At 37.9% G+C, this 12071-nt stretch overlaps 1 protein-coding gene across 4 annotated transcripts in view; it reads left to right on the top strand.

The window, feature by feature from the left end:
• Positions 1–12071, top strand: part of LOC109033364 (lysosomal alpha-glucosidase) — a 115975-nt gene that overhangs the window by 84672 nt on the left and 19232 nt on the right. For 2 of the 4 annotated variants that reach the window (XM_072305076.1, XM_072305083.1), the window contains exons 12-15: positions 101–249; positions 7452–7536; positions 10286–10461; positions 11198–11322. In XM_072305076.1, the coding sequence (XP_072161177.1) occupies positions 101–249; positions 7452–7536; positions 10286–10461; positions 11198–11322 (535 nt within the window). The remainder of the gene's footprint in view (positions 1–100; positions 250–7451; positions 7537–10285; positions 10462–11197; positions 11323–12071) is intronic. The other 2 variants (XM_072305080.1, XM_072305086.1) reach the window with 1 other exon arrangement.

Genomic DNA, 12071 nt, shown 5'->3' with positions numbered 1-12071 from the left:
CCCAGTCCTAAGGAACATGGTAGTCATATGCTTTTAATTTATTTGTGTGAAATCAACTTTTAATCATCTCTAACAGATTTATTCTGGGTTTTTTTGTAAGGATCAAGATCCCGTTTCAATGGGACCTGAAGTTGTTGCTTCAACTAAAAAAGCGCTGGAGGTGCGTTACATGCTTCTCCCTTACCTTTACTCATTATTCTGGCGAGCGCATGCATATGGAGAAACTGTGGCCCGATCATTATTCTTTGAGTGAGTTTTCTTCCAATTTTATCTTTACGAAGTGGCTATTCGTCGGTACGGTACCGACGGATAAATGGCTATTCGTCGGTACCGTAGCGATGAATAAATAGCTATTCGTCGGTACCGTACCGATGAATAAATAGCTAGCTATTCGTCGGTACCGCACTTTGATTTTAGTACGTAAATTATATTAAAGATATGATTTCTCAATAATATTTTGGTGGAAGTTAAGAGCTAAAAATTGGGTGAAAGATGGAAAAAAAACCCAACACGAGTTGTAAAGAAATATTCTCCAAATTTAATTTATGTATTTAGTACTCTCACATTATACTGAAATTTATTACTCTGTCAAATAAATAATCATAATACTGAAAAGTACTTCACTGTCAAATGAATCATCATAATACTGAAATGTACTACTCTGTCAAAAGAATCATCAAGAACGCTTCTTTTTTCGGGTGGAGGGGCCTTTAGTTTCATTTGCAGGTGTTTTCTTTCGTTTTCGTTTTTCGGGGGGATTTTCCACAGATTGTCGGTCGGCAACGGTGCGATTAAAGGAACAAAATTGTCTTGCTGGCAGTTTAGGTCGCCCTCGTGAAATGACTTTACTCTTAAATTTTAGCTTCGTGAAGCTCTCTGCACTGACATTTTCGTCAGATGGAGCAGCAACAGAAACCGAAGATTCGCTAGTGGTGGAATAGCTCTCTGCACTATGATCGTTGTTAGTTGGGGCAGCGACAGATACTGAAGATTCGCAAGCCGTGGAGCAGCTACCATGAACTGACAATAGTTGTACATTTGTAGCACTTATTATCTCCGTGTAATTACAACAGAGCACCATAGATGGCGTTTGCTTGTCCATTCGGACCAAGGCTTGACAACACATTTTTATTAATTAATGTCGCCGATGCGGTACCGACGAATAGCCATTTATTCATCGGTACGGTACCGACGAATAGCCATTTATCCGTCGGTACCGTACCGACGAATAGCCTCATCCTTATCTTCATTTAATTTCACTTTGATACTCTAATCCAAAAATTAATGATTGAACAGTTACCAACTACAGTTTTTTGTGGTTTCAATTGAAACGTGTGTACTTTTTTCTCTTTCTCGGTTTTTCTTTTTTTCTTCAAACATGCTGCTATTTGTGAGGTATTATCTTAGTTGGAGTTGGTAGTGTTGGATCTTGGGGTGAATAAATAATGAAAGAACACGATCTACTCGATCACAAGACAAGAAAGGCTGACAACATTCTGCCTAAAAACGATGAATGGTGCCCAAGACACCGCAGTGATACCAAATTGGCTCCTGCTACAAGTAGTATTTAGGGCTGTGTGAATATTCGCGCTGTGCATATTCGCTTCGTCTGTCTCGCGCTTTATTCGCAAATTGCGAATATTCGCGCAGTTGCCAATAATGAATTTTTGAACCAACATTTTCAAGTATTCATGCCGTCTGGAATAACGAACTTCCGAGTGTTGGATAGCCTGGGTTGGTATTACCCAGCACAGGTTGGCAACACTGCCCTCAGAGGGTCAGGTGACGGCAATCGTGATGGCGTAGGCCGATTATCAACATCATGTCGTGATACCGTGTCATGTTCGTTCCTTTCTATTTTATTGTAATAAATTTGAATATCATTTAACCGTAGTGTTCAGTTATTACCCACACCACCAAACATGGCGACAAGGACGAAAGTACGAATGAATCGGGTGATCAACGAAGCGCAGCATGAAAATGCTGAGGTGCGCGTCGTGAACCGGCACAAACGGGAATAGGCCTAAAAGTTCAACCATGACCTCGCGCTCGGTATTTATTTTTTCAAGTGAAGTTCAAGTGCCAAACATGTAATTTTAGTGCAAATTCACCATGACTTTCAGCATCGCGTTCCAATTCGGCTTTTAACTCGAATTTTTTTTTTGTCTCGTCCGAAACTCTAAATCCGGAAATGCTAAGTGCGGCTAGCGGAGACAGGTTAACCCTACAACCATGCATCGCGTCATGAACTCCTAATGTAATTTCGCTGAGAAATTTTCATTTTAATGTATCGATTAAGTTCGAATCCAATAACTTTTAGTATATCGATTAAGTTCGAATTTTAATTTCTCAATTGCACATGGGTCAATTTCTTCTAAGTTCATGATAATCTGTGTCGTCATCAACCTTCACTAATTGCAAGGTAATCATTGTTCGGTCGGTACAATGGAATTTCTTGCAAAGCCAGAACCCCTGGAAATCAATGATAACATTAAAGAGAATTGGGACAAATTCAAAAGACAATGGAGAAATTACACTCTCGGCGCCGAAATCACCGAGAAATCCGAAGAGGTTCAGAAGGCCATTTTCCTAAACCTCATCGAGTCTGAAGCAGAAGAACTTATCAACTCCCTTGCTCTCACTACTATCCAGTCTAAAACTGTCGATCTTCTAGTCAAAGCTATCGATGAGTATGTCAAGCTCAGGACAAACGTGGTATTTTCTAGATACCAGTCCTTCACAAGATCGCAGAAAGACGGTGAGGATTTCAAAACGTTCCTTCTCTCACTCAAAAAGCTGGCTGACAATTGTGGCTTTGATGAGCTGAAAACATCGCTCATCCGTGATCGAATCATCATTGGCATCTCTAATTATGAACTTCGCCAACGCATGCTCGGAGAGGAATACGACTTTGATAGGACGGTCAAGCTATGCAGGTCAGTCGAGTCTAGGAAACTGCGGGCAAAGGAAATCAACAATCAAGGGACATCATCCACAACTGAGGTCAACTGGGTCAGCAAACCGCATTACAGCCGAAATCAACGCAAAAGTCAACAACCAAGCTGCAGCTCTGGTACTGGAACTACAACTAAACAGCCAAAGGAAAGCCCTCCAATATCTCAACGGCCAGGCAGGGTGATCAACTGCCGAAATTGTGGGACTAGCCATCCTATCAACCAATGTCCAGCATTCAAGAAGCAATGTAATTACTGTAAGCGTCTTAATCATTTTTCCTCTATGTGTAGATCTGGTAATAATTCTGTGTTACCTAATTCTAATGATAATTTTACACCTTCTTCAGCTAATTCCAAAGCGGCTGATGTAGTCAATGTCCATTGTCAGTGCTCATGTTCTCCAAACAGTATCTCTAATCCGACTGAAATTTCAGATATTCATGCTAGTGATTATGTTTACATTTCAGAAATCTCCGTCCAACCAACTTTTATATTTGAGCATTTCACCAATCAGTCAAAATTCAGCCAGCTTGAGGATCATACAATTATCGATCATCAGCTTAAACAGTCAAATTTTTATGAGTCAGTTAAGCAGTCGGTCAAAGTTCATAATGTGTCAAATATTTCCAAATCCACAGATAAGTGCTGGATGGAAAATTTTATCATTAACAATAACACGGTCAAATTTAAGTTGGATTCGGGAGCAGAAGTTAATGTTTTATGACGTCAAATTTTTGACCTGATCAAAAATTCAACAAATGTGCTTTTACCCAATCCTCAAACTGTGAATAAATTAAGACACCTAGGAAGAGGTGTTCCAATTCGCAAAGACCCAAATTTTATTTATGATAAACCGAAAAAGGCTGATCACTCGTCAAAGTAAACTGTAGTATCTCTGATTCATTCTGCAATAAATTTCAAAGAAATTTCATGTTAATTTTAAGAACTCTTACTCATTCTAAGTAATGTCATATTTATAAGTGACTCTAACAATTATTTTACTCAATCTAAGTCATGTTATATTTTACAATTAAATCTACATAAAGCTTGTCACTGAATTAATTTTTAAGTGGCCAATGCCAATCCACTTAAGCCCAATGGCTATAAATTTCAATTTCTCTACATAACTGCGATTTAATAACTTCAATCGGATTCTGAACAAAAATGCTAAATCTCTCATATGTCTCATGATTTTGGAATTGCAAATCAATTGAAAAGTTGTTTAATGTCCTGGCTAATACATGTTAACTACAGCCTATGACTAAATACAGTTAATTTCAGTAATATTTGTCGATTTCAGAACTGCAAATCGTTCAAATCTATGTGAATTCTGAAGAATTAAAACTTCAACTACAATTCAGAGCTTAAATTTCATAAATTTATTGGTTTCATAAATGCAAATTAATCAAATAAATACTGTGTCAAATTTTCTGTTAGTGTACAAGTTCAAATTCCTCAATTGTAATTGTTCAAATTCTTTTAAAAAACTATTCTTCATGTATAATTTTAAATCAAACAGGTGAAAGTCAAACACCTCTGGAATATTTTTAACTTGGACTCTGCTCCCTCAATTTCTTCGTTTGTGTTTGCAAAAGGGAGTAAAGTGTAAGTCAAAAAATAGAAATTGAAAACAGGAAGGTGTTGGATAGCCTGGGTTGGTATTACCCAGCACAGGTTGGCAACACTGCCCTCAGAGGGTCAGGTGACCGCATTCGTGATGGCGTAGGCCGATTACACAGATTAGTTCAGATCTCTAACATCCAATCTAGCCAATGCTTAGAAAGCGTGAGTAATTTTGCTACAGGTTAGGCAACTTTAGAAAATTGATGATACTACCAGTAGTGAAAGAACTTGACTGGATCGAGAGAAATTTCCCCTTGAATCTGATTATAAAGCTTTAGTAAAGTATAAATAGTAATGTGTAATAATGGTTTTTGATCAAATAAGATTTTATCAAGCACTGTTATGCTAAGTATTCTGTTTCAATATTCTTACAACAGTTGGTAGCAATTAACTGCTCTCATGGGGGGCCTGGCGGGAATTCAAAACTAGGAACCAAAAGTCTCATTTTGCCAGGATTTTGCTTTAATTTTCGGTTTCTAAGGCTTTAAACTTCAAGAATATGATATATTATAATCAGGCGGTGAAGATCAATTCATCCAGAATAGATGAGAGATAGACATTCCAGATTAAGAGGGAAAGTGCTTCATCTTTTAATCTGGAAATATTGAACCACATAAATTCTACTGAGAAACTAATTCTTGAATTCTTCGGAACGTTTCATCCCACAAAAATCTGAAAAAGAAGTATTTTCCCGCCGAAAATCTGCTGCAAATAGCCAAAATTTCAGTTTTGGTTCCTAGTTTTAAATGCCCATGGATTTTCCCGCCAATGGCGCTCACAAAACTACTCACGCTCTTCCGCCAATGTTAGCGATCTGGACTAATCTGTGGCTGATAATCAACATCATGTCGTGATACCGTGTCGTGTTTGTTCCTTTCTATTTTATTATAATAAATATGAATATCATTTAACCGTAGTGTTCAGTTCTTACCCACACCACCAAACACAGAGTGACACTCGTGAAATGTTACGAGAATCTTTGCAAGGCTTCCATCCTTCCATCCAAAACATTGCAAACGGCGGATCTCCTTTGATCTTTACCAACTTTGCCGAGTTTACGAACAGCGTGCTCCAAGAGTACCTCACATTGGAAGTTAAATTAACAAGACGGAGAGAGGGAATAGTTCATAAGCACATTTTCATTTACACCGAAAAAAATGAAATACTAAAAAATTTTCTGGTGATCCTTAGATACCAGCTTGACTTCCCGCGCAGTTACCTTCAAATCCTGGGAATGTATACATTACTTCAGGAACAGTTAAGCCGCCATCAAGGGATCTTCAAACACATTCTTAGCAGTCTAGGCTACTAGTTTTTGAGAAATTATGGTGACTAATTAATTTTCCAAAGCAAAAATATAGTATAATAGGAAGTCAGCAACGTGGCAAGCAGTTAGATGTGGTTTTACACTTTTGCCGTCGATAAGTTTTTTATGATTTTCAGTGAAGTTTCCTCACACCTAGACTATTTTCCAGATAACGTATTTAAATCACCATTTTGTCTTTTGATCCAGTGTAATTCCTTGTTCGAAGAATCCTGCACAGATCAGACAGCTCAGTGGCTCCCGTTAGATTCTGATGAAACTTTAATAGAGTAAAATAAAGTTCATTATTAGCACAAAGCCAAAACAATTGCTCATTCTTACAAGTAGAAGCCGAGACTTTCGCATGTAAACATGGGTCATTTTCTGTGCAGCAGAAACAAATGAGCAGTCCTCGTCGTCTATCTTGTGCTTGAACACTTCAGACTTCAGCCGGGAAACCTCCTCTCCCCTCTCTCCTCCAGGTAGCCTCTTGGACCAGCTCAGGCAGTGCAACATGGAGTCCTCCATCTCGCACACTTAGCTTAAATGACTAAAGAGTTGCTGAAACAGAATCAGCAGATGCGGGGAGAGGGAAGGCATACAGCCTTTGTACTCCTAACTGTGTGTGAGGTCTGATCGAAAATGCCAAATAACCAGAGAAGAGGGGATTCATAAGTCTTCCGTCATGCTGTGATATGATAGAAAATACTTCGGGTTTAATCGCGAATATCTCGGCTTCTACTCGTTAGAAAGAGCTAATTTTTTGGCTTTGTGCTAATAATAAACTTAATGTCAATTATTATTAAATTTTAATCAAAATCTACTGGGAGTCACTGAGCCCCCTGTTCTGTGTTTCTGTGTTCTGAGGGCGAAAGCCTTTTTAACCCTCTCAGTTAATTTGAATGAGATTTTCTAAGGAAAAAATCATGAGCTGAGTCATCGCTAAGAGCATTGTATGGATCAATGAGAGTAGCATATTTATCAAAGTTTGCAAGATAAAAAAGTTGCCTGTGTTTTGTTGTAAAAATTAGATGAAAGTCTCAAAGAACCTTCTAAAAACTTTTCCTCTCGTAGTTGGACGGTAGTTTTTAGAACACATCAAGTACTTGATGTAGTTCAACCAATTTTCTTCTAATATAAAGTACAGTCTTATAATAAAATTTTAGTAACAAATATTCAAGTTTTTTTACACCTTACTACTCTTCCAAACTATTCAAAATTGGTGAAAAGCATAAACGCACCGCATAGGAATACTTACTCTTTGAACCAGCTCAGTACTAGCACTTGTTCATTACAATCTTCTTGAAACATGACTGCATCATTTATTCATAAAACTCTGGGTCATTTCTTACCGTCAATTATGGAAAATATGCAACCAGAAGCATCAGATTCTGTGGTGGTATTTGCTCTTTGTAGAGTATGAGGGTAGATTGCCGCTAATAAATGGAAATTATAAAAAGTTGATCTACATGCTGTGGTTTTTCTAACGGAACCTATTTTAAAGACAAATATTTGAAAACAGTCTTATGTATTTGCTCTGATAATGGTTTGAAAAATCTTTATTCTTACAGGTATCCGGAGGATACAAGAACTTACAACATTTCGACTCAATTCATGTGGGGGTCTGCTTTACTTATTGTTCCTGTACTGAAAGAGGTAAGAGGTGTTCTATGTATACAGTTCAACTGAAAGAAAATTTAATGTCTCTAAAAATTGCTAATAAATTGGAAATTCAAATTCAGCGCCAGGTTGAGAGGAATAGGTCAGTTCAGTCATACCCTTTTATTGGGTCATCAAAGTAACCAAGCTTACTGTTTATTTCCAAACTATTTTTGATAAAAGCAATTGGGAGAAAAGTTTCCTTGAATACGCAAAAATTAAGGTGGTGGAAAAAAAGGTTTAAGCTCGTTGCCCTTGAGTTAACGCGTCACATCCAAAAAGGTGGTGGAATCCGTAGTGGACGAATACACGCTGGCTTCTGTGTTTGTTGGCAATCATCAGGAGGTTAGGCCGTGCAATTTTTACTAGTGATTTCTTTCAGAATGCTTCTCCAGTTTTATTAGTTCATTATCAGTGCACAGTACAACCGAAACTTAAGTTATTAAGGTAACAGCACCTGTACCCGGAATGGTACCAGTATCCAGAAATTCGCTCAGTTTTTCGTAAAAAATAAGCGGTAGGTACATCAGTGCAAAAAGGGAATCAGGTTTTCACAAATTACACTCAGAGGACGCCACCTTGCAATAAGTGTGATGGTCGTGCGCTCCTTCTATTATCGTCACTATAGAAGCATGGTACAGATAATAGAAGGAGCGCACGACCATCACACTTATTGTAAGGTGACGCCCTCTGAGTGTAATTTGTGAAAACCTGATGCCCTTTTTGCACTGATGTACCTACCGCTTATTTTTTACGAAAAACTGAGCGAATTTCCGGATACTGGTGCTGTTACCTTACAACACCACAGAATCAACCTAACCTCGAATGAGATGCCAACATCAATTTAAATGGTAGCATAGTAGTAGTTAATGTTGGGTCGTGGGTGAACAATGATACTTGTGGCTAAAGTAGCATTTATTTTATTGACTCTCGTTTCATATTATGTGAATAATATGAAATATAAAATCACAGACAATCACACAACATGGCACTAGGTGGCTGACGCTATGATAGATTTGCCTTCAGAGGCGGAGTTGCCAACAAATACTCGTTAACACCAACCCAGGCTGTCCAACAGTAAAAAGGTCACTGCTGCCATTGTACACCTATGAAGCGTAAGTTCAAATTCAGATGGTAGTAACAAATATGATGACTGAAACATGTTATGAAGAATCTCACCAAAGAAAGCGTTATCTCTGCACAGGGACAATTTTTTGTGCAACTTTACAATGGGTATCAATTTTCCTTCGTCGAAAACTGGAAACCAACTATTTTTAGGCCAATTCCTCCCAAGCTTAACTGATCCACTGTGAAAGGAGGGGTACCGATAAGGGCCTTTTTTGGATCCCGCCCCTCCCCAGCGGGCCTTTTTTGGCCCCCCTAGAATCTGGAAATTTATGCGGGTTTTCCAAGTTGACTCAATATAGTTTACGGGAATAATCATGATTTGGTCCTTAGGCCACTGGATACGTGTTAAACGTTTCCCGAACATATGTCTACAGGCGCATGTTAGCGAAAATGCCTGTTTTTCTGTCACTCCAATGCTTTTTTGACTGGGAGCACATTGTCGAAATAAAATGAGCTTTAGATATGTTATCAAGGAGGCTTTAGGACACATTTTAACCCTGGTTTGGTCTTAGTTAGTTAGAAAAAAAAAATAGTAAAAAATAGTAAAAATAGTCATAGTTATAAAAAACTTTTTCAAAAGTCGACTTTTAAGGGACATCCGCAAAAATCCTAGGGAAACACGCTTCTCCAACTGTAGGCATGCTACGTATATTATTGAGGGCAGGTATTAAGCCTTGTTAAACTCTTACAAGGAGATTTTCTTTAATTGTAGCCAAAAATAACGTTAACAACGTAATTCTCTAGGATTTTTACGGATGTCCCTTTAAAGTCAACTTTTGAAAAAGTTTTTTTTAACTATGAGCGCATCATCTAACTAAAACCAAACTATGGTTAGAATATGTTCTAAGGCCTCCTTAATAACATATCATAAGCTCACTTTAGTTAGACGACGCGCTAGGTGTCAATAAAGCCTCAGAGTGATAGAAAAACACGCATTTTCGCTAAAATGCGCCCGTAGACATAAGTTCAGAATAAGTCAGGCAACTGTTAAACATGTATCCAGTGGCCTATGGACCAAATCATGATCATTTCCGTAAATTACATCGAGTCAACTTGGAAAACCCACATAAATTTCCAGAGTCTAGGGAGGGGGGGGGGCAAAAATGGCCCTTATCAGTACCCCTCCTTTCTATAGCCAGGTTACGATTAACATTACCAATTGCAGGTATTATTATGATTGCATTTTGCAAAAAGGAACCACTAGCATTGCAATGATGCCAAGATTGTGCAACTTCATCTTTTGCAATAAAATTGCGGAAATCGTGAAAAACTATGAAATTTAGATGGTAATTTTTGTCTTAAATTTACAGTCTTTAGCGAGTAAAATAGAAACTATTAATGGATAATCGTGTTTTTCCTCCAAGACAAAAGAAGTTGCACAATCTTAGCAACATTGCAATGCTAGTGGTTCCTTTTTGCAAAATGCAATCCATTATTAAGTGAGATATGAGGTAAGAGAGGTGTATACTGTAGAGAAACATTTTATTTGGAATTTTTAAGAGTAATTCTCCAGTGAAGGAAATGTACTTTTCGATTTTATGTTTGATAAACAAAAGTAATTGGATCTGTAATTAACAACCTTTCCACTGTGCTAACCTCTGACGTCTTCATCTCATAGGGTGATACGTTCGTACAAGCATACTTGCCAGGTGAATTTTGGTACGATTTGAAAACTTTTAAACGAGTTGTTGGAGGTGATGTGGCACTCTCAGCACCCATGGATATAATTCCAGTTCTAGTGAAACCAAAATCAATCATACCATTTCAGTATCCAGGGAATACAACAACTGAAAGGTATCTACTTTTTACTATTAACTTTTTCAAATATACTCTAAGGGGAAAAAAACCTTGGAAATTTAGGAGCCTTTCAATGAAAATAGCTAAATGAATTCTAGAATCAACAGGTAGTTGATGATGGCATCACCGGAGATCCTGATGACACCATTAATTGGTTCCCTTGATGATGTCCTGCATGATTGGTGATGTGAAGTTTTAAATGCAGGCCCTCTCAACCAAGAATAGTCATAAATCTAAAGAGGATTTTCCTGAGGCTAAAAAATTTTCTGACAAACATTTGGGAGTGTTACTCTCTGACACTTGTAGAAACTACCCCAATTCTTGACGAGTGTCTTGTATTAACTTGTTCACTGCCAATGTGTATTATATTTTTATCCTCTTTTGGGTTCCGCAACCAGTACATTTACTCCGTAGCTCCTTGGAAGATCTGAAGCAGCAATGCCTCTATCTCATGGAAACTGTGTTAAAACAGGGTGTTCAAAAAGCTGGTCTTCATGACTACTCTAACCCAGAATGACCATTTCCCAGTAATTAACCAGTCAGTTTAAAGACTGCTTTGACAGAGAGCTTGTAAATGATTTTCCTAGAATTACGCTAAATTGAGGCTTGTATGACTGAGATCTCATGAAACTTCACTGCAGAAAGATTTTTCCAATTGAATTATACATAATTTAACTTTTTGCTTTTTTTCCTAACATTTCCTTTTTTTCTGCTTCCTTTTTCAAATATCTAGATTATACCTATTACCTTATAAATTATCCCTTTCCAGCCGATTGTCTCCATTCGGTTTGCTTGTTGCCCTTGATTCCAATAGTACAGCAGAAGGTTTTCTTTATTGGGACGATGGTGACTCATTAAGTAAGTATACTATCCTTTGATTGATTTTTTTTTTCTTTTTTCTCTGCATGTCATCAATGGTCGTACATGAGGTCATCCAACAAACGGTCTCAGCAAAAAAGTAAAGCCTCCACGTACATTAATTAAAGCTTAGATAATAAAAAATCATTAGTTTTTGCAATTTTGTAATCAATAGTATTTTGGAGTTTTCGAAGGATAATTGCACCTGCACCTAGATGTGAAAGGAAGAAAAGGACTAAGTGCCAAACGGGCCAGTTAGGGCTCGGGGGCGATACCTTTGAGACTTTCCTTATTCATTCATCAAACAATGCCTCATCTTTTCCCTAAGTTTCAAGCCCCCCAAAAATTTTGAAGAAACGTGGCGGGGAGTCAAAGTTAAGAATCACCAAAATTTTTGCGAATATGTTACTCGAATACCAAGAAGTTTTGAAAAAAGCGGTTTAGACGAGCGTTTTCAACATGAAGAGAGCTTCCAGAAAATGTATAACATCATAGAGTTTTGTCAACGTTAGCTCGAGCTATTGCCTCCGAAGCGCCGGAACGCTCAAAAAAGACCCCTTATTTTTTCACGTTCGAGCCAATTTAAAAAAAAAAAACCATTTTTTTATTTCGATGAAATCTGATATGTTGTTCCTGACTCTCTGTAGCCCCTCTAGCTCTTCACTGTATGCTGGGGAAATGTTTTGGTTGTGAGTTATGAGAGCGGAAAGGAGCGAAGGTCGGGAAAATTTTAAACTGCGCACGCGGCG

The sequence above is a fragment of the Bemisia tabaci genome, chromosome 1 (assembly GCF_918797505.1).
Source record: "Bemisia tabaci chromosome 1, PGI_BMITA_v3".
In the NCBI taxonomy this organism is placed as follows: domain Eukaryota; kingdom Metazoa; phylum Arthropoda; class Insecta; order Hemiptera; family Aleyrodidae; genus Bemisia; species Bemisia tabaci.
Note: the sequence above shows the minus strand (reverse complement) of the source record. Positions and strands in the feature narration are given on the sequence as shown.